This window comes from Epinephelus lanceolatus, chromosome 13, assembly GCF_041903045.1.
Source record: "Epinephelus lanceolatus isolate andai-2023 chromosome 13, ASM4190304v1, whole genome shotgun sequence".
Taxonomy (NCBI): domain Eukaryota; kingdom Metazoa; phylum Chordata; class Actinopteri; order Perciformes; family Serranidae; genus Epinephelus; species Epinephelus lanceolatus.
In genome coordinates, this window is record NC_135746.1 from 30,717,891 (window position 1) to 30,744,330 (window position 26,440).

The 26,440-nt window shown below is 40.1% G+C and overlaps 2 protein-coding genes and 1 pseudogene across 17 annotated transcripts; all 3 read left to right on the plus strand.

The window, feature by feature from the left end:
• The first annotated feature begins 7,316 nt into the window (after positions 1–7,316).
• Positions 7,317–9,880, plus strand: LOC144466594 (uncharacterized; annotated as a pseudogene). Its single transcript, XR_013493190.1, has 6 exons — positions 7,317–7,556; positions 7,699–7,977; positions 8,108–8,191; positions 8,500–8,589; positions 8,670–8,696; positions 9,351–9,880. The product of XR_013493190.1 is annotated as an uncharacterized LOC144466594 (transcript).
• A 737-nt stretch (positions 9,881–10,617) lies between these two features.
• LOC144466546 (uncharacterized) lies at positions 10,618–21,110 on the plus strand. 7 transcript variants are annotated; one of them, XM_078173987.1, is made up of 9 exons: positions 10,618–10,818; positions 11,502–11,822; positions 11,965–12,231; positions 16,627–16,689; positions 18,550–18,636; positions 18,722–18,750; positions 19,016–19,072; positions 20,113–20,181; positions 20,343–21,110. In XM_078173987.1, exons 1-9 carry the CDS (start codon positions 10,755–10,757, stop codon positions 20,463–20,465), a joined length of 1,080 nt encoding a protein of 359 aa, XP_078030113.1. In that variant the 5' UTR covers positions 10,618–10,754; the 3' UTR covers positions 20,466–21,110. The 7 variants fall into 7 exon arrangements, with proteins under 7 accessions (XP_078030113.1, XP_078030115.1, XP_078030114.1 ...); XM_078173989.1 differs by having other exon boundaries at positions 11,505–11,822; XM_078173988.1 differs by lacking the exon at positions 10,618–10,818 and adding an exon at positions 10,850–11,298.
• An 80-nt stretch (positions 21,111–21,190) lies between these two features.
• On the plus strand, positions 21,191–26,100 carry LOC117270626 (uncharacterized). Of its 9 annotated transcripts, none has more exons than XR_013493162.1 (9): positions 21,191–21,335; positions 21,540–21,863; positions 21,991–22,263; positions 22,401–22,466; positions 22,547–22,633; positions 22,719–22,747; positions 24,413–24,512; positions 24,756–24,824; positions 25,530–25,591. XR_013493162.1 is itself a non-coding variant. In XM_078173981.1 (9 exons), exons 1-9 carry the CDS (start codon positions 21,275–21,277, stop codon positions 25,626–25,628), a joined length of 1,053 nt encoding a protein of 350 aa, XP_078030107.1. In that variant the 5' UTR covers positions 21,192–21,274; the 3' UTR covers positions 25,629–26,100. The 9 variants fall into 9 exon arrangements, 8 of the variants coding, with proteins under 8 accessions (XP_078030107.1, XP_078030108.1, XP_033504232.2 ...); XM_078173981.1 differs by having other exon boundaries at positions 21,192–21,335; positions 22,583–22,633; positions 24,413–24,493; positions 25,530–26,100; XM_078173982.1 differs by having other exon boundaries at positions 21,192–21,335; positions 21,991–22,251; positions 22,583–22,633; positions 24,413–24,493; positions 25,530–26,100.
• Positions 26,101–26,440: the final 340 nt, after the last annotated feature.

A 26,440-nucleotide genomic window follows, 5' to 3' on the forward strand; every position in this document is an offset into this window, starting at 1 on the left:
CAGTATAGAGTAGAGAAGAGTAGAGCAGACTATAGAGTAGACCAGAGTAAAGCAGAGTATAGGAGAGGATAGTAGAGTAGAGTAGGGTTGGGCGATATGTTAAAAATTTCCAACCGGCCACCGTCAGCCCATCAGCTGGCGGTTGCCGATATATTCAGCAGTTGTGTTTGTGGCGGAGAAAGAAAAAAAAGGGGGGGGGGGGTATTGCATTCATGTGATGTCGGAAAAAATCGAAAAATGACTTTCAGAATGGGATAATTCACATGAACGCTACCTCATGTCAGAAAAACAACTCGGCAACTCAGATCTTCTGGCACCACATGAATGGAGCAAAAAAATGCAGCGTGCTTTGCGAGCCCACTCATGTCCAACATGGGACTGAAATATCTGCATACCGGCAACAAGCAAGCCGTCAGAGAGGGTGTTTTGCACAGCTGGTAACATTGTTAACCATATGCGCACTTTGCTTAAGCCAGATAAGGTTAACATGCTCATTTTCCTCTCCAAAAACATGTAAAACACTGTGTTTTTGAGTTAAAGACAGCGCAAAGGGACTTTATTATTTTATGTGATTTTTGCACTTTATTTTTCCATTGTTCTTCGTTTAGCCTATATTTATTATTATTTGTATTTATTTATTCAAGCAATAAGCCTACGAGAGGCTTTTAGAACAGCTATAACAGCTTAAGTTTTTTTTGCCACGTCCGCAACAGCATTATTATAAAGACAGCGCAAAACATTATGATTTTATGTGATTGTGTGATTTTTGCACTTTATTTTTCCAATGTCCTTCATTTATATTTACTTATTTGTTATTATAGGCTACTGTTACTGTGTAACTTTTGTGGACCAACCGACTGTTTATTCTGTTTGAATAAATTTACCTGCGCCTTATCCTCTGACTGTGGTCTTTAAAATCAAAATTAATGAATTGAAATTTTACTGAAACATACAGCCTATAGGCTATACTCTTATTCATTTAAACAAAAAATAAATCACCTCAAGATCTTTGCTGAGTAATAAGCTGTAAAGACAGGCTGAAGACGACTGTCCGACACCATTTTAAAAAGAGTCTGATGGCGCATTCGCTCACAGCCTCTAAATGAGCAAACAGGTGGGAGATAAGGATAACATACCTGTCCTACTATAACGATCAGGGTGCACAACTGCACATCTTTTTTGATGTAGTTCTCAAATATGGTTTATGAATTAACGTTACTTTTAGCTCCGCCATCACTGACGTGTTTTGTGAATGAAACAGTGTGAAGCTGCCAGTTCCAATACGCACACACTGCTCTACATAGTAATTATGAACTATATGTACTGAGTTGAATTCTGTGGAGACAGACCATTAATTTAGCAAAATAAAATGACAATAAAATGAAACCAACCGTGATGGACTCAGCCGATGGGCGATTGGCGATGTATTCGTCCAATCGCCCAAGCCTAGAGTAGAGTAGAGCAGACTATAGTAGAGTAGAGCAGAGTCGAGTGGATTATAGAGCAGAGTAGAGTAGAGCAGAGCAGAATAGAGTAGAGTAGAGTAGAGAAGAGTATAGTAGAGCAGAGTATAGGGGTGTGGCAGAGCAGTGCAAAGTAGAGCAGAGTAGAACATAGCAGAGTATAGCAGAGTAGAGCAGAGTATAACAGAGCAGAGTAGAGCAGAGTAGAGCAGAGTAGAGCAAAGTAGAGCAGAGTATAGCAGAGCAGAGTAGAGCAGAATATAGTAGAGTAGACCAGAGCAGAGCAGAATACAGTAGAGTAGAGCAGAATAGAGTAGAGTAGAGAAGAGTATAGTAGAGCAGAATAGAGTAGATAGAGCAGAGTAGTGCAGAGTATAGTAGAGTAGAGCAAAGTAGAGTATACTAGAGCAGAGTATAGAGTATAGTAGAGCAGAACAGAGCAGAAAAGAGTAAAGCAGAATAGAGTAGAGAAGGGTAGAGTATAGAATAGCAAGATTTTGGACCACAAAATTATGGGGTTTAACTACTGACCATTCCATTTTGTCACTACCAAAATTATCATGTCACTACCGAAACTTTACCATATGTTTCGGTAGTGACTGTTTCGGTAGTGATATTCCCAGCTATTTTTCAGGATAACTAAAGAATGCTAGCAGTCACATGGCTAACAAGCACATGTTTGAAGAGTTGTTCACACAGAAAAACATAATATTTTGCATAAACCCCCCAAATTTTTACATAATTGAAGAGAACGTGTTCGGTAGTGACAGTTTTAAAAGTTACACACTGATTTTCAGACTTTGGAAGACATTTATTTAAAAAATTATGGGAGTCAGCGACTTATCATGCAGCCATCTGGGACGGGGGTGCAGTACTACCCCCCTTCTCATAAATTCAGGGGTGTGGCTAAAATCCAGACTCAACCAGTGCATTAAAACTCTTGTGTTTCAGTAGTGACATGAAAACAAGGGACACTACTTTTTTAGCATAGTTTCTTAATTTAAAAATTAATCCCACAATACATGTAAATCTTTCAGCTTGTGTTTAAACTTAATCACAAAGATGGTTTAAGTTACACTTTTGAAATAAATATGAAAAATGTTTTAAGTGTTATTTAGATGAATTTAATTTTAGAGGTCAGGGTTGGGGACAGCTACTTCCCAATAGAAAGTACCCTATAAATGGTGATTTTGTATATATTTAGCTTATCACTTTTTCATTTAATGTCATAGGTTTAAATAGGTCATAACATAAGTTTTGTAAATATCTATGTCTAAATACTCAATTACTCAATCATTTTTGTTGTTTTTTTTTGTTAAGGGACAGCACTCTGCACAAAATCGGTAGAATGCCCCATATATTGTATTATTATGATTATATTATTACTATATTACGTGTTATACGTAGTACTGTAATGAATACAAAGTTTGTTTATAGTTTTGTGTGTGTGTGTGTGTGTGTGTGTGTGTGTGTGTGGCCCCCAACCCCTACTGCAAAACTAGAATACAGAAAAGATGGAAAGTAACTTATATTACATTATATTATAATATTACGTATATCTTGTATTATTACTAGGGCATTAACAGAAATGTCGACGTCAGTGGCACAAGTCGACACACCCCGGGAGGAGTCGACAAGTCGTGTGTTTTTTCCCCCTCTCTCTCTCTCTCTCTCTCTCTCTCTCTCTCTCTCTCTCTCTCTCTCTCTCTCTCTCTCTCTCTGTGCTTGTGTACAGAATTAAATCGCTGCCTCTGATTGGCTTACACTGATACTTTATCCTTGAACATACTTGGGCGTACTATAAGCGGAGCAGACTCCAGTCGTTCGGGCTTTCATAGTCGAGCGCACTTCCGCGTTGTAGTGTCCTGTAAAAATGTCTGTGAAAAATCCCCGCGATGTGAAAAATACATGCCGAGCAGTCACTGGTGCGCTGAGCGGAGTCCGCGCGGTCGTAAGATCTGAGCTCTGCGTGCACAGGGCTTGCGGACGTCTGCTTTGAGTCCACATAGACCTCTGCACAGTCTGTTCTGCGTACGTTCCGCCCGAGTATGTTCGGGCCTTGACAGACACACATCACATGTGTGGAGATACTTCACTTTCCTCCGCCGTGTCAATGTGATGACGTCATCAAATTACTTGTCGACACGACTTTGACTTTATTGACAGATTTGTGTGTGTGCGTGTGTGTCTGTGTGTGTGTCCTACCCCCCTCTGTGTTTCACTGTGCAAAACTGTAGAATACAGAAAAGATGGAAAGTTTTGTCAATAACTAACTGTTATTTCTTTATTTTCACATGATAGGCAACCATCTGAAGAAGACTCAGATGTGGAATGGGAGCCAGATAGTTCTCCTGCAGGCAAGCGGCCTAGAGAGGAGCAGGACAGTAGTTCCTCAGGAGAGGAGCAACCTACCCCAGCTTCAAAGAGAGGTTCTACCACTCCCAGCAGAAGATCAGGAGGCAGAGGACCAGGGAGAGGAAGGCGGAGGCGGAGAGTCGTTGCTGCAGGAGCCAGGACCAGTCAGACAGGTTTGTCAACCAGCCCTGAAGAGAGGTGGAATGATGTTGACGAGCCAGATATCACACCACCACGGCCCACCTTCAGACCCATCCGTTCACCTGGACCTCAGCTCATATGTACAGCCACTTACACAGCCCTGCAGCTTTTCCAGCTTTTTTTCACAGACACTATTATAAAGACGATTACCCAAAACACGAATGACTATGGCTCCACTCACCATTCAACACCCTCCAACCCGTGGATTGATATAACGGTGAAGGACATGTTGGCCTTCATGTCTTTGATCATCTACATGGGTATAGTAAAATGCACTGCATTTACCGATTACTGGCGAGGGGGTAAATTGTACAGCCTCCCATTCCCAAAACAAATAATGACTGGAAAGAAGTTCCTCAGGATCTGTCAGTCCCTTCACCTCAGCAGCTTGGTGGATGATGCTGCTAACGAGCAGAGGAGAGGCACGCCAGCCTTCGATCGTCTCGCCAAAACAAAGCCACTCTACTTGGAGATGAGGGACGCCTGCAAGAGCAGCTATCATCCTAGCCAGGAAATATCTATCGATGAGCGAATGGTTGCCTCCAAAGCCCGCATTGGGCTAAAACAATATATGAAACATAAGCCTGTTCGCTGGGGATACAAACTCTTCGTTCTGGCGGACTCCAGAAACGGTTACACGTGGGACTTTTTTGTCTACGAGGGAAAGTACCATGGAAACAGTGGGAAGGGACTCAGTTATGACTCAGTGATGGAGCTTATTGACATAAAGTTGCTGGGCACTGGCTATAAGCTCTTTGTTGATGTTTTTTACACAAGTCCAACCCTTTTCCGTGACCTCCTTCAAATAAAGGTCTGGGCGTGTGGGACCATCCGCACAAACAGAATTGGCTTCCCAATGGCCAAAAACAACAGTCTGGTCTCAAAATCTCCCCGCGGCAGCCTACGCTGGATTAGGAAGGACTCCCTCCTCTTTGTCCAGTGGCGAGACACGAGGGACGTCTTCATGTGTTCAACACTCCACACAGCCCATTCCGATGACACGGTACAAAGGAGGGTCAAAGGTGCAGATGGGCACTGGCAGATGAAGAACGTCTCAATTCCACCAGCGGTGAAGGAGTACAACCGGTACGTACTGTATATTCAACTATACATGATGAACAGGTAAAGATAGCACGCACATCCCAAAAGACTTAATGCTGGGTGCTGGACCAAAAAGTAAGAATGACATAAAAAATAAAGTCTGCACATCAGAAGCTGCTCCTTGAAGAATTTATTGTCTGAAGAAGGGCAGGAGCCCAAAACGTTACATCTAATAAATTCTTCAAGGAGCAGCTTCTGGTGTGTGGACTTTATCTTTTATGTCAACTATACATGATGCCCTTTGAAATGTAATAATTTGTGTGCTGCATATACTTATGTCTTTGTATCTTTTTCTCTATGTGGTTCCAGGTGTATGGGTGGAGTGGACCTGTCTGACGCCCTGATTGGGTACTACAAAGTCCTCCACAAGACCCAGAAATGGTACAAGACCTTCTTCTACCATTTCATGGACATTGCGATTGTGAACGCCTTCCTCCTCCACAAAGAAATTGCAAAAGGTAAAGGAAAGACACCTCTGCACCAAAAGGCGTTCAGAGAGACCCTAGCCAAGGAGCTGGGAGAGGCTTCCTCCACAGCCAGACCCGTACCATCTCCTGCTCCACGCGGAGCACATCACAAACCAGCGCATATCGCTGCGCACAGCACCAGTGGTCGGCTGAAGTGCAGGCATTGCCATGCAAAGACACCAGTAAAATGCTCCTCCTGCGATGTGCCTTTGTGCTTTGTCCCAAGTCGTGACTGCTATAATGAATGGCATGTTGCTAACAACCTATAATATGTTATATTTCTAACATAATGAAAATAGTTTGCTGTGAGTTTGCTGTGTAAATGTTAATTATTATGTTTACATTTCATATAAAAAACACTTTTCCATAACAGCACTTGTTTTGACTCTTTTATATGCACAGATTTTAGTTTATGCTTCAGTAACTTTTTTCAGCAATACTGATGCTGATTGTGGGATTGGGTACCTCTAAGTGTCACCTTTCATTAGAGCCCAAAATCATGACTGTACGTTGAAGCGTTCAAGAGTTCTGCCCTTTTATCCAGCTATGTGACCATGGTTATCCAAGGGTCCTTTTGGAGTCTCCAAATGGCACATTTTTGGAAACGCCTAGACATACCATTAGAAAAACGTGTAAAATACTCATTTTCTGTAGGATTGTTATCAAATTTGATCTCAGACTAGGTAAGGCTTCATGTTGTTGTCCCATTGTGTTGCTAAAAAGTCCCAGCTACACTCATCTGCAGGCATCTGTTTGCAAAACAAATTCAGGCGAGAATAAAGACCTACTTCAGTGTGTTCAGACTCAAACTACTTCAATGAAAATAGCACTTACAGTGATTCATAACAGTTTGGGAAAAAACTTCAGTGTTTCCTTTCAACAGAGACCAAAACCATCCATATACTCCAAACGGTTCAAGAACAGCGTTCAATTTAATTTGGGTATGCCTTGGACAGACATTTTAGGCAAATTTTACAGGAATGGCAAGGGGAATGTCTTTATTTCTTGTGACGCTGCTTCAGTTTACAGGTAAGAATATATTCTGTATATCACATACAGTATATGAATGGAAGGCACATCAGAAAACAATAACTTAAGCAGTAGTATTAAAGGACTTTCTTTGCAAACTGTCTTGTTTGAACAATATACTAAAACATTACAATAACTATGATGACAGTGAGTGAACAATTTCCATTTACTGTCAAAGGGATGATGATACATGGAAACTGTCACTGGTGTTCATTTAGGATACTTCAGGTCAGTGTGAGCTTCATACCAGCTCATGTCGGCCATGACTGAGGGAGGTAAAAGCTGATGTCATCTGCCCACATGAAGGCAACAAGTGACCAATGAGAGAAAAGAAGGATGATGGTTATGATGAGGAAGTGACACTTTAGTAATTAGAGGAAGTAGTTACAACATTTGTCTTTAAGAAGCAACTTGTTCAGAGACATTCAATTAGAGGAAGCAGAGAGAGACAGAATCATGATGGCTGAATTCAGATGGATTCAAATGTCTTTATTTCTTGTGACGCTGCTTCAGTTTACAGGTAAGAATATATTCTGTATATCACATTCAGTGTCAGACACATTGCAACAAATAACTAACAGGTTTATTGGATGTACTTTATTAGCTACATTTTATTTAACTAAGATGAATCTGTTTGTTTTGAACACTGAGTTTAGTGAACTCTTGGAAACCATGGATACAGAAATCATGATTAAACTGACCTTGGGGCGCTGGTGGCTGGCTCTTCAGTAATTCAAGCGACACAGCAGCAGTAGAGCTGGTTAAGCTTGGGCAAATTCAGGAAGAAGCCAAAGATAAATCAGACAGACTGAGTTTTACAGCAAACTGTTCTCTGGTTATAAAGAAGGTCACAGATGAGGACGTTGGACGTTATGACTGTCGGCAGTATGAATCAAGACACAAGTTTCAGACTCTGTGGTTCATCTGTCTGTTGTTACCAGTGAGTATTTCCATCGTAATGTTTTCAGCTCAAACTGTCTTGTTAGAACAATATACTGAAACATTACAATAATTATGATTACAGTGATGAAGTTCATTTTACTCTTGTTGTCTGTCTCTCACAATATCTCCATCTTCACCAGTGACTGAACAGGAAAACACTGATGAGGTGACATTAACTTGCTCTGTGAGGACATATGAACAGTGTCCACACACAGTGAAGTGGCTGTTTCAGGGTCAAGATGTGGATAAAGACAACAAGGACATAAAGACATCACAGTCTCTCTGCTCTGCCTCTGTGACCTTTCTGACTTCTCTCTACATTTACACATCAAGATATAAGTTATTTAAATGTGCAGTGACTGATGGTGACAGAGTGCAGGTGTTTCCCTTCAGATCTCAATCCTCAGGTGAGAAACCAGGTGAGAACATGTTGAGCTGTTTAAAGTCACTTCAAACTGATGAGAATAATCACCTCAAATATTTGTTTATTTTATGGATTGAAGTTTGAATATTACATCACAACAGTTTGAGTTGTGTTCATCTGTTCAGGTGAGGACACAACAAGAGCAACAACAGCATCAACAACAGTTGCGACCGCAACAGCTTCTGCAACCAATGATGCTTCAACTAAAGGTAGTGACGCAATATTTTTATGCAACTTTCTCTAGAATCTCTCTGTCTTCCTGTCAGTCTCCTTCTGTCTCCATACTGAGAAAATACATGTACACGTCTAATGAGATGTGGTTTAAGCTGTTTTTTGCTCTTTTTAAAATGCTTTTAAAAATCTCTTTAGAAAAAGAATAACATTGTATTTTCGCATTGATTTTAATGAAAGGAAATGTGAATAAAAATTTTATGGTTAACTCCAATCTCTCTCTCTCCTCTTTTTAAGTGTAAAAGCTACAACCAAAATGTTTTTAATGTGTTACTTCTCTTTCCAGGCTGGTGGTTGAGGTTCATCATTGTGTCTGTGGGTTTATCAGTGCTCATAATAAGTGTTGTGGCAGTCAACATGTGGACAAGAACTAAAGGTGAGAACATTCACAGATAAAATGTTTCCATGGATTTTCACTGTGGAAACTAAAGTCCACTCTTTCTCTTGTCTTTTCAGAGAAGAAAACACAGATGGATGAAATCAGTGAGTTTTTACAACTAAATAATGTCATTTTTTTACAGTTGCTGCTTTACACACTCTTCATTATCAACTGTAGATAGAAGAAGACAGAAGACAACAATAAACAGGACAAGTGAAGTGGATTCAAATACAAGTGAAACATGACAATATAATGCAGTTCATTACAACAGCGACACAAACTACAGCCTCCAAAGAGACCACAGATCTGAATCAACACCTCTTTGACACAGTGTCAATAAAAACTGAACATGATGAGGTCCGGATTCAAAGGCGGCTTCACCTAAATGAAATCACATCATACAGTATGTTCTCACTTCACCTCCAGTGTCTTTAAAATAATGCAGATAGTTTTGTTTTATTACAAGAAACAACGTCCATGTTACTCTGGATAATGTACAGAATCAAATCTAGCTCCAGTGCAAACAATCCAGCAGCCAGTCAGATAAAGATCAGATCAGACAGTGACTAATGGTGCGTTCAGGGTCTGCTGACTCAACTGTGAAAACCTTCCTTCTCAGACTGCACCTGCCTTTATTAAGGTGTCAAGATATTTCTTATTTCCTGTGTTAAATGTGGGACAGTGGACGCCTACAGATCACAGAGGTGGGACTGGGATTGGAAAGTGTGGCTTTGATTGTGTTGTGTTGTTTGTCACAGGTGCGTTATGATGAAGATGATGGTACAGTGAACTATGAAAACATCAGACCTTCTGATGGAGTTTGACCAACACTTCTGCCTCCATCAGACTCCACTGATCAACTCATCACATTTCACATGACCAGTTAAAGCCTGTAAATAACAAAGGAAGAGAAACATATTATGTTATTTTAGTCTGATGTCTTTTCCTCCATCAGCTGTAAAAACTTTTCTTGTCTGCAGTCAGGTCAGAACGCAGCAGCTGGATTTTAACTTCATTTAACAGCAAAGAGCGTTTAACTCTTGTTCACTTCCTTAAATTGTCTTCCAGCTGAAGATTTCAGAGCTGATTTTAGGATTTACTGCCTGTTATTGAAGCTCCAGCAGCTTGAGCTCACTTTCATGTCTCTGTGTGCAGAAGAACTCATTTAAATCCACTTTCATTTAGCATTGCTGTTAACATATTTGTTGGGATGTCAATGTGTTTGACTCTGTTTTCAGCTTTAATGGAGTCAGTAACAGTCTGTTCTTTATTATATCTGATAACAATATAAAATAAAGAAATGTTTATCACTTCATTCTACACTTTGTCTTGTGACTCTTTCATGTACTAACAGTGTCATAATAGTAAGTGAATGTCCGGCCTCTTCTAGTAGTCCAAAATACAGAAAGAGACGCTGAGGCTAAAACCTCCAGAGCTCTGCTGCTGTTGTTAACCACATTCTCACCAAATCACTTCTCCTTCAGTTCTCAGGAAAACAACTTCAAAGACACAATGAGGAACCAACAGGTCTCAGACCAGTAAAACATCATCTTATCTGTGTTCCCTCCCAGCTGCTACAGTATCACCATATTGCACCACAGACATCAAGAGTGAAATTCTGCTGGGCGAGGAGTTTGACTCTTCACCTGTCTGTTCATGTGTGCTGTCAAACATCACCATGAATCCTGTCTGGTTTCTAACAAACATCATCCAAAGAAAACAAGTCACATCATTGCAAATATTTATTTTAACCAACAATCTTCACACCTTCAACTTCCTCAGTCGTCTTCTTCTTTTCAGGAGGTGAAACACGTCAGTGTCACAAATGCACTGTGGGACTGGACACAGTGTGAACTTAAGACTCAACATGAGCATTAATACACTTTGATTGTTGCAGCATTAAACTGGATCACTGACTGCACAAACATTTAACTGTCCGATGAGACGGTTTCAATGAAATGTAAAAATTGTAACAGTTTTTGGCTGTTTGGACGTCTGTAACAAATTCAGAGAAATAAATTTAAAATAGTTTTCAAGTCACTTTGAGGAAGTGACATCATACTCATCACAGGAAGTAGCTGCAGCGTCTCTCTACTAAAGCACTATGTTAGAAACAGTTTGAGCATCAGAACAAGAGAAAGAAGAAGCAGAGAGACAGAATCATGATGGCTGAGTTCAGACAGATTCAAATGTCTTTATTTCTTGTGACGCTGCTTCAGTTTACAGGTAAGAATATATTCTGTATATCACATACAGTATATGAATGGAAGGCACATCAGAAAACAATAACTTAAGCAGTAGTATTAAAGGACTTTCTTTGCAAACTGTCTTGTTTGAACAATATACTAAAACATTACAATAACTATGATGACAGTGAGCGAACAATTTCCATTTATTGTCAAAGGGATGATGATACATGGAAACTGTCACTGGTGTTCATTTAGAATACTTCAGGTCAGTGTGAGCTTCATACCAGCTCATGTCGGCCATGAGTGAGGGAGGTGAAAGCTGATGTCATCTGCCCACATGAAGGCAACAAGTGACCAGTGAGAGAAAAGAAGGAAGTCGTTACAAAATTTGTCTTTCAAAAGCAACTTGCTCAGAGACTTACAGGTAGAGGAAGCAGAGAGAGACAGAGAGGCACGATGGCTGAATTCAGAGGGATTAAAATGTCTTTATTTCTGATACTGATGCTTCAGTTTACAGGTAGGGACACAAATAACCTTCATAATAACCTTCAGAAGTCTTTTTGGTTTCCAGAGAGGTGAATAGTGAGTTTAGTGAACTCTTGGAAAATGATGAGGCACATATGCAAACTTTTGTTGTATCTAAAATTATCTTCACACTGACATTAATATAAATTTCATTATTGCTGTTTTTTTCTTTGTATTTCTCTCTCATCATCTCAGCAGCAGTGACCGGGCAGTTTTTCCACACTTTCACTGTCAGAGGTGGAGATGACATCACTCTGTCTTGTGAAAATGTAACAGACGGGCAGGATAACTGTGACAGTACCACATGGGTCTTCAGTAAATCAAGAAGCACAACGACAGTAGCTCTGGCTCGTGGTGGGCAGATTGTTGAAAAAGCTAAATTAGACAGACTGAGTGTTACAGAGAAATGTTTTCTGGGTATAAAGAAGGTTACAGATGAGGATGTTGGATGTTACACCTGCAGAAAGCTAACATCAGAGCAAAGAACCTCTGCAGTTATTCTGTCTGTTGTTACCAGTGAGTATTTCCATCATAATGTTTTCAGCTCAAACTGTCTTGTTAGAACAATATACTGAAACATTACAATAATTATGATTACAGTGATGAAGTTCATTTTACTCTTGTTGTCTTTCTCTCACAATATCTCCATCTTTACCAGTGACTGAACAGAAGGACACTGATGAGGTGATATTAACCTGCTCTGTGAGGACATATGAACGATGTGCACACACAGTGAAGTGGCTGTTTCAGGGTCAAGATGTGGATAAAGACAACAAGGACATAAAGACATCACAGTCTCTCTGCTCTGCCTCTGTGACCTTTCTGACTTCTCTCTACATTTACACATCAAGATATAAGTTATTTACATGTGCAGTGACTGATGGTGACAGAGTGCAGGTGTTTCCCTTCAGATCTCAATCCTCAGGTGAGAAACCAGGTGAGAACATGTTGAGCTGTTTAAAGTCACTTCAAACTGATGAGAATAATCACCTCAAATATTTGTTTATTTTATGGATTGAAGTTTGAATATTACATCACAACAGTTTGAGTTGTGTTCATCTGTTCAGGTGAGGACACAACAACAGCAACAACAACAGCATCAACAACAGTTGCGACCGCGACAGCTTCTGCAACCAATGATGCTTCAACTAAAGGTAGTGACGCAATATTTTTATGCAACTTTCTCTAGAATCTCTCTGTCTTCCTGTCAGTCTCTTTCTGTCTCCATACTGAGAAAATACATGTACACGTCTAAAGAGATGTGGTTTAAGCTGTTTTTGCTCTTTTTAAAATGCTTTTAAAAATCTCTTTAAAAAAAGAATAACATTGTATTTTCACATTGATTTTAATGAAAGGAAATGTGAATAAAAATTATATGGTTAACTCCAATCTCCCTCTCTCCTCTTTTTAAGTGTAAAAGCTACAACCAAAATGTTTTTAATGTGTTAATTCTCTTTCCAGGCTGGTGGTTGAGGTTCATCATTGTGTCTGTGGGTTTATCAGTGCTCATAATAGGTGTTGTGGCAGTCAACATGTGGACAAGAACTAAAGGTGAGAACATTCACAGATAAAATGTTTCCATGGATTTTCACTGTGGAAACTAAAGTCCACTCTTTCTCTTGTCTTTTCTGAGAAGAAAACACAGATGGATGAAATCACTGTGAGTTTTTACAACTAAATAACGTCATGTTTTTACAGTTGCTACTTTACACACTCTTCATTATCAACTGTAGATAGAAGAAGACAGAAGACAACAATAAACAGGACAAGTGAAGTGGATTCAAATACAAGTGAAACATGACAATATAATGCAGTTCATTACAACAGCGACACAAACTACAGCCTCCAAAGAGACCACAGATCTGAATCAACACCTCTTTGACACAGTGTCAATAAAAACTGAACATGATGAGGTCCAGATTAAAGGGCGGCTACACCTAAATGACATCACATCATACAGTATGTTCTCACTTCACCTCCAGTGTCTTTAAAATAATGCAGATAGTTTTGTTTTATTACAAGAAACAACATCCATGTTACTCTGGATAATGTACAGAATCAAATCTAGCTCCAGTGCAAACAGTCCAGCAGCCAGTCAGATAAAGATCAGATCAGACAGTGACTAATGGTGCGTTCAGGGTCTGCTGACTCAACTGTGAACCTGCCTTTATTAAGGTGTCAAGATATTTCTTATTTCCTTGTGTTAAATGTGGGACAGCGGGCGCCTACAGATCACAGAGGTGGGACTGGGATTGGAAAGTGTGGCTTTGATTGTGTTGTGTTGTTTGTCACAGGTGCGTTATGATGAAGATGATGGTACAGTGAACTATGAAAACATCAGACCTTCTGATGGAGTTTGACCAACACTTCTGCCTCCATCAGACTCCACTGATCAACTCATCACGTTTTACATGACCAGTTAAAGCCTGTAAATAACAAAGGAAGAGAAACATATTATGTTATTTTAGTCTGATGTCTTTTCCTCCATCAGCTGTAAAAACTTTTCTTGTCTGCAGTCAGGTCAGAACACAGCAGCTGGATTTTAACTTCATTTAACAGCAAAGAGCGTTTAACTCTTGTTCACTTCCTTAAATTGTCTTCCAGCTGAAGATTTCAGAGCTGATTTTAGGATTTACTGCCTGTTATTGAAGCTCCAGCAGCTTGAGCTCACTTTCATGTCTCTGTGTGCAGAAGAACTCATTTAAATTCACTTTCATTTAGCATTGCTGTTAACATATTTGTTGGGATGTCAATGTGTTTGACTCTGTTTTCAGCTTTAATGGAGTCAGTAACAGTCTGCTCTTTATTATATCTGATAACAATATAAAATAAAGAAATGTTTATCACTTCATTCTACACTTTGTCTTGTGACTCTTTCATGTACTAACAGTGTCATAATAGTAAGTGAATGTCCGGCCTCTTCTAGTAGTCCAAAATACAGAAAGAGGCGCTGAGGCTAAAACCTCCAGACCTCTGCTGCTGTTGTTAACCACATTCTCACCAAATCACTTCTCCTTCAGTTCTCAGGAAAACAACTTCAAAGACACAATGAGGAACTAACAGGTCTCAGACCAATAACACATCATCTTATCTGTGTTCCCTCCCAGCTGCTACAGTGTCACCATATTGCACCACAGACATCAAGAGTGAAATTCTGCTGGGCGAGGAGTTTGACTCTTCACCTGTCTGTTCATGTGTGCTGTCAAACATCACCATGAATCCTGTCTGGTTTCTAACAAACATCATCCAAAGAAAACAAGTCACATCATTGCAAATATTTATTTTAACCAACAATCTTCACACCTTCAACTTCCTCAGTCGTCTTCTTCTTTTCAGGAGGTGAAACACGTCAGTGTCACAAATGCACTGTGGGACTGGACACAGTGTGAACTTGAGACTCAACATGAGCATTAATACACTTTGATTGTTGCAGCATTAAACTGGATCACTGACTGCACAAACATTTAACTGTCCGATGAGACGGTTTCAATGAAATGTAAAAATTGTAACAGTTTTTGGCTGTTTGGACGTCTGTAACAAATTCAGAGAAATAAATTTAAAATAGTTTTCAAGTCACTTTGAGGAAGTGACATCATACTCATCACAGGAAGTAGCTGCAGCATCTTTCTACTAAAGCACTATGTTAGAAACAGTTTGAGCATCAGAACAAGAGAAAGAAGAAGCAGAGAGACAGAATCATGATGGCTGAGTTCAGACGGATTCAAATGTCTTTCTTTCTTGTGACACTGCTTCAGTTTACAGGTAAGAATATATTCTGTATATCACATACAGTATATGAATGGAAGGCACATCAGAAAACAATAACTTAAGCAGTAGTATTAAAGCAAACTGTCTTGTTTGAACAATATACTAAAACAATATACTAAAACATTACAATAACTATGATGACAGTGAGCGAACAATTTCCATTTATTGTCAAAGGGATGATGATACATGGAAACTGTCACTGGTGTTCATTTAGGATACTTCAGGTCAGTGTGAGCTTCATACCAGCTCATGTTGGCCATGAGTGAGGGAGGTAAAAGCTGATGTCATCTGCCCACATGAAGGCAACAAGTGACCAGTGAGAGAAAAGAAGGAAGTCGTTACAAAATTTGTCTTTCAAAAGCAACTTGCTCAGAGACTTACAGGTAGAGGAAGCAGAGAGAGACAGAGAGGCACGATGGCTGAATTCAGAGGGATTAAAATGTCTTTATTTCTGATACTGATGCTTCAGTTTACAGGTAGGGACACAAATAACCTTCATAATAACCTTCAGAAGTCTTTTTGGTTTCCAGAGAGGTGAATAGTGAGTTTAGTGAACTCTTGGAAAATGATGAGGCACATATGCAAACTTTTGTTGTATCTAAAATTATCTTCACACTGACATTAATATAAATTTCATTATTGCTGTTTTTTTCTTTGTATTTCTCTCTCATCATCTCAGCAGCAGTGACCGGGCAGTTTTTCCACACTTTTACTGTCAGAGGTGGAGATGACATCACTCTGACTTGTGAAAATGTAACAGACGGGCAGGATAACTGTGACAGTACCACATGGGTCTTCAGTAAATCAAGAAGCACAACGACAGTAGCTCTGGCTCGTGGTGGGCAGATTGTTGAAAAAGCTAAATTAGACAGACTGAGTGTTACAGAGAAATGTTTTCTGGGTATAAAGAAGGTCACAGATGAGGATGTTGGTCATTACACCTGCAGAAAGCTAACATCAGAGCAAAGAACCTCTGCAGTTATTCTGTCTGTTGTTACCAGTGAGTATTTCCATCATAATGTTTTCAGCTCAAACTGTCTTGTTAGAACAATATACTGAAACATTACAATAATTATGATTACAGTGATGAAGTTCATTTTACTCTTGTTGTCTTTCTCTCACAATATCTCCATCTTCACCAGTGACTGAACAGGAAAACACTGATGAGGTGATATTAACTTGCTCTGTGAGGACATATGAACGATGTCCACACACAGTGAAGTGGCTGTTTCAGGGTCAAGATGTGGATAAAGACAACAAGGACATAAAGACATCACAGTCTCTCTGCTCTGCCTCTGTGACCTTTCTGACTTCTCTCTACATTTACACATCAAGATATAAGTTATTTACGTGTGCGGTGGCTTCTGTTAACAAAGTGCAGGTGTTTCCCTTCAGATCTCAATCCTCAGGTGAGAAACCAGGTGAGAACATGTTGAGCTGTTTAAAGTCACTTCAAACTGATGAGAATAATCACCTCAAATATTTGTTTATTTTATGGATTTGAAGTTTTAATATTACATCACAACAGTTTGAGTTGTGTTCATCTGTTCAGGTGAGGACACAACAACGGCAACAACAGAATCAACAACAACAACTGAAAACAACACAACAGCAGGTACCGATGATGCTTCACCAAAAATAAAAGATAGTGACTTCATCTATTTATGTATCTTCATGTGTTTCATGAAGCTTTCAGTCACATCTCAACTGTAAAATGAGGGTGGAAATTCTAGAAGAACTATTAAGTGGGCCTGTTGTTTGTTTTGTCAAGCTAGTTGTGGACTGTGTTGATACTGGATGCAGTTTTTGTACCAAAAGTTATTGTTTGATTCGGTAAAAACTATCAGTTGAATGTTTAAACACCTATACTACTCAAAAGAATTAAGGGACCACTTAAATGACACATCAGATCTTGATGAATGAATTATTCACGTTTAAAATCTTTACTGATGTACACTGTATAATTTGTTGAGAACAAAATGACACAACAACAGTCAGTGGAAACCAAAATCATCAACCCACTGAGGGCTGGATTCAAAATCACAACAAAAATCCAAGTAAAACATTGAAATCACAGGCTGATCCAACTTGTGTGAATTTTATCACATCCTCTAAGTAGTGTGTATGGCCCCCATGTGCCTGTGTATGCTCTCCTGATAACTCCTGATGAGTCAGCAGATGGTGTCCTGGGGAATCTCCTCCCAGACCTGGATCAGGCCATCACTGAGCTCCTGGACAGTCTGTGGTGGTACTCGGCGGCGTCAGATGCATCGATATATGACATTCCATAGGTGCTCAGTTGGATTTAGGTCAGGGGAACGAGAGGGCCAGACAATGGCATCAATGCCTTCAGCATCCAGGTACTGCCTACACACTCTGGTCACATGAGGCCCAGCATTGTCCTGCACCAGGTGGAACCCAGGGCCCACTGCACCACCGTAAGGTCTGACTCATCCTGGTACCTAACAGCAGTCAGGGTACTGTTGGCTATGACATGGAGGTCTGTGCGACCCTCCAAGGATATGCCTCCCCAGACCATCACTGATCCACCACCAACCCAGTCATGCTGGATGATGTTACGGGCAGCATAACGTTCACCAAGGCGCCTGCAGACTCTCTCACGCCTGTCACATGTGCTCAGTATGCCTGCTCTCATCTGTGAAGAGAACAGGGCGCTGATGGCAGACCTGCCATTTCTAGTGTTCTCTGGCATATGCCAGTTGAGCTGCACAGTGCTGGGCTGTGAGTACAGGTCCCACTAGAGGACGTCAGGCCCTCGAGCCACCCTCATGGAGTCTGTTTCTGACAGTTTGCTCAGAAAAATGCGCACCAGTAGCCTGCTGGAGGTCATTTTGTAGGGCTCTGGCAGTGCTCCTCCTGTTCCTCCTCACACAAAGGAGCAGATACTGGTCCTGCTGCTGGGCTGTTTTCCCCCTTACGGCCCTGTCCAGCTCTCCTCCTGTAACGGCTGGTCGTCTGATATCTCCTCCATGCTTGAGACTGTGCAGGGAGACACAGCAAACCTTCTTGCGACCGCACGTATGGATGTGCCATCCTGGAGCTGGACTACCTGTGCACCCTGATTGGGCTGCAGGTACTGCCTCATGCTACCAGTAGTGACAAGAACACTAGCAGAACACAAAACTAGAGAAGGATCAGTCAGGAAGGATAAGGAGAGAGCAACTGTCTGTGACCACCACATGTAAAACCATTCCCTTTTTGGGGGTAGTCTTGCTTTTGTCTCTCCATTGCACCTGTTGTCACTTTCATTTGCACCAAAGCAGCTGAAACTGATTCACAATCACTTGTGCTTCCTAAATGCACAGATTGATATCCCTGTAGTTTAACTGACTTGGTGTTACACTGTGACCATTAAGTGTTCCCTTCATTTTTTGAGCATTGTACATGTAATAAGCCACCGGGTTTTGAACAGAACAGACAGCTGCAGCCAAACTGCCTTTTATTATCTTTGCAGACTCGTGGGTGTACATCATTGTGGCTGTGGCTTTAGCAGCACTCTTAATACTCATTGTGGCAATCATCGTATGGAGGAGAACTAAAGGTGAGAGAACAGATAGAAACAAGTTTTAATGAAACTGGATTTTCTCTGTTGAAGCTTTTATTAATCTCATATTTTGTCTTTTCAGGGAACAAAACACAGATGAGTGACACTATTGTGAGTTTAAAACCTGAACTTGAGTATTTTCCAACCTGGACGCTATTTTCCCAGGTTGTTGTGTCTAAGTGACTGCTGGGAACAGCAATTTGCATCTTAAAGCAAACTGAATTTATCCACTGGTCTGGTGTAGTGGATTTGAAGATATTTTTACACTCCCATCACATTAGCTGAAAGCTGCACATATGCATTATATACATGCCACATGTGTTGTTTGTATTGTGACCACCTGACAGCATGCACACTGACATTGTTCATTGTCCAGGGGCTGACTTCAAACCCTGCAGTGACTCAGGCTGCTCCAGAACCCAGCCAGGGCACGGTGAGATCACACACCACACACCCAGTACAAAGTTACACTCAGTGAAATGGGTTTGTCCTCTGTAGGGATGTAACGATATGGAAAATTTGATATCTCGATTATAGTTTCGTTTTGAAACACTTAGCAACATAGCTGCTAATACGGCTATTAGCTACTCAGCTAGTATTAGCTCCTAAGTGTCTTAAACGGAAACGGAAAACCTAGTCGCCGTTTGGGAGGACAGATACGGCTTAAATATCCCGTATAACGTTACGTCGAGAGTTACACATTATGACAATCTTAGTAAAACCGAAGTCCCTCACACAATAACTGACGTTTGCATAGCATAACTTGCACTGGCTGTAAAGCTGTGGATGATGTTCACGGAGATGAGCCAGCAGATTTGTAGTGTTGCTACCCTTCGCAGCAACTTTCTTTCTGCATGTTCTGCACACAGGATAGTTGTCCTCCACCAGCTGTCCCTCGGCATTCTTCAGGAACCCAAAGTACGCCCAGACCTCAGACTTTGTGCGTTTAGTTGGGGGGAAAATGTCCTGAGTGCCGTGATCACCACCTTCCGCCATGTTTTCATTCTTTGTGTTTACACATGCTACGCATTCACCCAGCGCCTGCATCGCGAGACTTGAATGAGGCTGTTATTACATATCCTGATAATCCACCGCGATAATGCAATTAATTTAAACAAAAACGGTCATTCTTACCGTGTAAAAATTAACCCAGATTTACCGTAATATTGGTAATCATTACATCCCTAGTCCTCTGAGATATTTATATCGAGAGTGTGAGAATGTGCAACAAAGATAAAAAGGGAAGTTCAATGATGCAACTGGACGACAGCAGAAGAGAACATGGGTGGCATGTCGGTTGTAAAACCAGAGGCCAAACCACCATCACAAAACTGTTTGACAACATTTTGAGACATTTTGAAAGATATGTAACATGACTTTAAAGTAACAGAATTTCAAATGTTGACAAAAAGGTGTGAGTGAATTCAAGTCCAGATGTTACTGAGCAGCCATTATGTTGTCTTCTCTGTGCAGGCTGATCCTGAAGATGGTGTTTCCTACGCCTCCATCAGCTACACCAAGAAGACCAACAGTAAAGCCCAGGTGAGCTGTCTGACTGGTTACACTGGTGATATACTGATGTTGTTTCATTGCTGAGCATTGTGTTGTGTTTATGTGGTGCTGGATATCATTATGCTGCATTTACTTGCACTATTCTGTAATTTCATGTTGTGTTATTAATGTGTTTGTCTTTTGTTTTCCAGGTTTTGTTTAAAGATGAAGATGATGCAGTGACCTACAGCACCGTGAAAGCTTCTTCTTCTTCTGCTGGAGCCTCTGCTGATCTCACTAACCTCTACGCTACCATCAACAAACCAAACAAATAAGAGAGCACAGTTTAGTTACAGCTCATATCATTACAGTTATTTTACATTGACTGGTTGCTTGATATGGAAGAAAGACATTTATATGGGATAAACAAATGATTGGCTCTTGGTCAGGAGATGTGTGCACATTGTTCTATAACTGGGTTTTGTGAGGAATTTTTATATATATTTAATCTAAAAATCAAAGATCATTGTTTGCCCTTGTCAGTGTGAAAGTGATATATATGTTTATATGTACATATACATATATACTTCATAGCATTTTCAGAGTGCATTGCTGTAAAAAGGTTTTTGTCCAGAAGGGGGCGCAGTAGGTTAAGTAGTAGCACAATAATCCAACCTTACATGGCAGCTGGAAATGTAAGTGTTCATAATACATGTTAATATGTGCTGTCAGGCACTTTAATGTGTCTGTATCTGTGTTCAGTTTATCTTTTATTTCATGGTATAAAAGTAATTAAAGCAAACTAACAGTAAGAAACATCTTGACTGAGTCACTTTTGAGAGTCGAGTTAAACAGCTGAATGAGAGGAAACTGTTTTAAACTGTCACTGGTGTTCATTTAGAATACTTCAGGTCAGTGTGAGCTTCATACCAGCTCATGTCGGCCATGAGTGAGGGAGGTAAAAGCTGATGTCATCTGCCCACATGAAGGCAACAAGTGACCAATGAGAGAAAAGAAGGATGATGGTTATGATGAGGAAGTGCCACTTTAGTAATTAGAGGAAGTAGTTACAAAATTTGTCTTTAAGAAGCAGCTTGCTCAGAGACTTACAGGTAGAAGAAGCAGAGAGAGACAGAGAGGCACGATGACTGAATTCAGATGGATTAAAATATCTTTATTTCTGTTGCTGATGCTTCAGTTTACAGGTAAGTATTCATATAACATATATGAATGACGGAAACATTTCTAAAAAGATATTTATAGATATCATCAATGGTGAATAGTGAGTTTAGTGAACTCTTGGAAAATGATGAGGCACATATGCAAACTTTGAACACTGACATTAATATTCATATATTTATTTATTATTTTATTCTCTTTATTCTTCATATTTTCTCTCATCTTCTCAGCAGCAGGACAGCTTTTCCGCTCCCTCACTTTTAGAGTTGGAGATGATGTCACTTTGTCTTGTGAAAATGTGATAGATGATCAGAATAACTGTGACAGTACCGTCTGGCTCTTCAGTGAATCAAGAAGCACACGGGCAGTAGTGCTGGTTTATCTTGGGAAGACTGCTGAAGAAGCTAAATCAGACAGACTGAGTGTTACAGCAAACTGTTCTCTGGTTATAAAGAAGGTCACAGATGAAGATGTTGGACGTTACGGCTGCAGACAGTTCAGATCAGCAAAACAACAAGGTCAAGATGCTGTGGTTGAATTGTCTGTTGTTACCAGTGAGTATTTCCATCATAATGTTTCAGCTCAAACTGTCTTGTTAGAACAATATACTGAAATATTACAATAATTATGATTACAGTGATGAAGTTAATTTTACTCTCAAAATATCTCCATCTTCACCAGTGACTGAACATAACAACGCTGATGAGGTGACGTTAACCTGCTCTGTGAGGACATATGAACGATGTACACACAAAGTGAAGTGGCAGGGTCAAGATGTGGCTGAAGATGATCAACATATGAGGACCTCACAGTCTCCCTGCTCTGCCTCTGTGACCTTTCTGACTTCTGTCTACATTTACACATCAAGATATAAGTTATTTAAATGTGCAGTGACTGATGGTGACAGAGTGCAGGTGTTTCCCTTCAGATCTCAATCCTCAGGTGAGAAACCAGGTGAGAACATGAATGTGAAAGATATTTAAAGTCACGTAAAACTGATGTACATAGTCACCTAAAACATCTGTATTTTATGGATTTGTGGTTTTAATATCACATCACAACAGTTTGTTGAGATGTGTTCATCTGTTCAGGTGAGGACACAACAATAGCAACAACAGAATCAACAACAAAAACAACTGGAAACAGCATAAAAGCAGGTACCAATGATGCTTCATCAAAACGACAAGGTAGTGTCTCAACATTTTTATATATCTTTATAGTTTTTTTTAAATTGCAGACTTGTGGGTGTACATCATTGTGGCTGTGGCTTTAGCAGCACTCTTAATACTCATTGTGGCAATCATCGTATGGAGGAGAACTAAAGGTGAGAGAACAGATAGAAACAAGTTTTAATGAAACTGGATTTTCTCTGTTGAAGCTTTTATTAATCTCATATTTTGTCTTTTCAGGGAACAAAACACAGATGAGTGACACTATTGTGAGTTTAAAACCTGATCTTCACTATACACTTTGACTCTATCTGAGAAATGAGAAGATGAGATAAACATTACTCATTGTGTTGTCTTAAAACTAAGTGGTTGCAGCAGCAAAGAAAGTGATTGAGAGGGATTACAGGTTAACTTGAGTGTTTTCCAACCTGGACACTATTTCCCAGGTTGTTGACCTTTTTGTTAAAGAGTAAGAACCTTTTTGTTTAACCAAAAACAAGCCTGAAATCGCTACTGCCTAACCCACCAGAGTCCATTTCAATACATAGTAATGTTATCATTATAAAAGAAACGTCATTGAAAGTCAACAGAAACAAAATGAAACTCACAAAAAACGTCTTAGTTCATCTTTTCACTGTTCCAACAATGGCCAAATTGAGCATAGTGTTAGTTCAGGCAGGACACTATGTCAAGCTCAGCCCACATCCAAGCTACATCAGCTGATCCTAAACAGCCGAATCAACTGATGGAGCAGCTGACTGATGAAAGGGAGTCAGCTGATAGATCACATGATTCCTTTCTATGCAATCAATTGGCAAATCTCATTCAGGGCGCCCTATTTAAACTGCTCTGACCTGCCTACTGTTGCTGCTTCCTCTGCAAGCTGCTTTGCAACCTGCCTCCACCCCAGCTCCTCCTTTTCATGCTGTGTCTGACTTATCAGTGTCATTTCTGTTTGTCGTTGATGCTGCTCTGTTCTGTTCCCAAGGGTTCTTTGCTACTGCTCTCCCTGCCTTAGGCTTTCCATGTAGGCGCATTGAAGGGCAGGGAGGTTTGCTCTCTCTGCCTCAGGCTTTCCTCATTTGCACACGGAAGGGCAGAAAGTTGTGCTTTCTCTGCCTTATGGTTTCCACGAAGGCACGTGGAAGAGGCTTTCTGCATAAGCCAGAGGAAAGGCAGAGGGGCCCCAGAACAGAGCCATACCGCCAAATATAATACTGCAAATGGAAATAAAGTTTTCTTTGACAAAAGTGGTCCTGACTGAACTCAGGTTTGGTTGAAATAAACTGTTAGATCGAGCCAGTCAGATGTGAAAACATGCTGGCTCTATTCACACGAAAATTATTGTTTATTTAAATGGAGTCTGGTGGGTATGGTAATAGCGATGTTGGGGCTGTGTCTGTTTAAATAAATAGGATCTTACTCTTTAACAAAAAAGTTGGCCTCTGTAGGGATCCTTTCCATAACGTTGTCAGACACTTAGAATAACAGCCTGAGCCTGTCACTGGCAAAAACAAGAAGTTTTAGTGGATGTTAATGACGGCGCACACATGCCGTGTTGCTGCTGGCTGCAGCGGTCTCACTCAATACTGAGTGAAGAAGTGTTGTCTCCATTTGTCACTTAGACACAAAAACATGGGAAAATAGGGTCCAGGTTGAAAGATACTATAGGTAACCTTTAATTGATGACACTCTTGCACAGTGTCAACAAAAATTGAACATTGTAAGCCTCATAGAGTATTTGTGGTGATGTATTGGACTGCATGCAAGGCAACTTTAATTTATCCACTAGTCTGATGTCGTAGATTTGAAGATATTTTTACACTCCCATCACATTAGCTGAAAGCTGCACATATGCATTATATACATGCCACATGTGTTGTTTGTATTGTGACCACCTGACAGCATGCACACTGACATTATTCATTGTCCAGGGGCTGACTTCAAACCCTGCAGTGACTCAGGCTGCTCCAGAACCCAGCCAGGGCACAGTGAGATCACACACCCAGTACAAAGTAACACTCAGTGAAATGGGTTTGTCTTCTGAGATATTTATATCGAGAGTGTGAGAATGTGCAACAAAGATAAAAAGGGAAGTTCAATGATGCAACTGGACAACAGCAGAAGAGAACATGGGTGGCATGTGGGATGTAAAACCAGAGGCCAAACCACCATCACAAAACTGTTTGACAACATTTTGAGACATTTTGAAAGATATGTAACGTGACTTTAAAGTAATAGAATTTCAAATGTTGAAATGTTGTCTTCTCTGTGCAGGCTGATCCTGAAGATGGTGTTTCCTACGCCTCCGTCAGCTACACCAAGAAAACCAACAGTAAAGCCCAGGTGAGCTCATTGGCTTTACTTGTAATGTTTGTCAGTGAAGAAAAACAATATGTTGAACTGTATAACATTGTGTGCTGTGTTTTATTGTGCTTCTTCTGTCTTGTATGTTGCATTGTATGGTTCATTAATGCTTCTCTGCACACATGGGCACATTATAAGACAACAGGCCTCTGGGCACAGACATGCAAAAGGCCCCACCACCTCTCCTGTAGCAGCAAGACACGGACTTTGTGCTGGTTTTGCTTCTTTTTGTTGTTGCTGTTTTGCATCTCTTGTAGCTGTCAGCATTTTTTGTGGTTTTATGTCTCTTTGAGGTCATTTTGTTATTTATTTCCCTTTGATGTTGTATTGTGTCTCGTCATAGTCATTTTATGTCTCTGTAAGTCCTTTGCATCTCTTTGAAGTCATTTTCTCTCTTTGGAGTTGGTTTGTGTCTCATTGGAGTAGTTGTGTGTCTCTTTGTAGTTCCTTGCATTTCTTTGTGGTCATGTTGAGTCTCTTCCTGGTTGCTACCTGTTAATTACAGGGACATTTAGCAGGTGAAGACACCAGGGGATCCCCTGACACTTTAGGTGCCTGAGCCTGTGCTCAGTAGGCCATTGCTGTTTGCACTGTCATCTTTTATAGTGTCATAGTGCATTACTGTGATGGGTTAGACTGTGCCATGTCCTGTTGTGTATTTTACATTGTATTGTTTCCTGTCAGGTTCGGAGTAAATATGATGACGATGACGATGCAGTGACCTATACCGCTGTGAAAGCTTCCTCTGCTGATCCCAACAGCCTCTACGCTACCATCAACTAATCGAACAAAACAAACTCATGTCATCAGGTCTTTTCTAATCTCCGTTAATATCTATTTTCAAATGATCATTTTCAGTGTGGATCATTGTAAATAACGTCCTGTACAGAAAGAGATGTAGTTAACTAGTGGTGCAATGTTAAAAGGGAGGTAATAACTCAACATGTGGTTGCTTAAAATGTAAATGAGCATAATATATGACACATTTTGCTTGATGAACTAGCTGTCGTGCACTTTATTGTGCTCAGTGCATGGTCTTATTTTATAGTGTATAGAAATATATGGCAATGTTTTTGTTTCAGTTACATGTATTTCCTATAATTATTTTATATGCAATAATGTATCCATGTTGGGCAATTTTATGTGTTTTCTCATGTTGTTTTTCTTTATTTTCATATTTTCATCTGTTATTGTTTGATATGTAATTATCTGAACATTTATGTCTCATTTTATTAAAGTACTCAAAGTAAACTGAAAGGAGGTTTAAACAACTGGTTGAATGACAATTGTGGAAATTCCAAAAGTAACTTTGAATCATATGAAGATGTGCACATAAGAATTAGATTAAAAAGGATGAGAGTAATAAGGAAGTGATACTGATCACAGGAAGTAGACAATTTAAAAAACAAGAAGTGCAGCAAGTCTTAAAAGTTTAAGAACAGCAGAGGAAAGAGAAGCAGAGATGCACAATGGTTAAGGTCATGGAATAACTAGGTTTTGGCACAAGGATCTCATGTGCAAAACTGAGCTGTAATGGTCAGTTAAATGCCTAATGCTGCTGTAGTGCCACCTATTGGTTAAATACCATAAAAGTT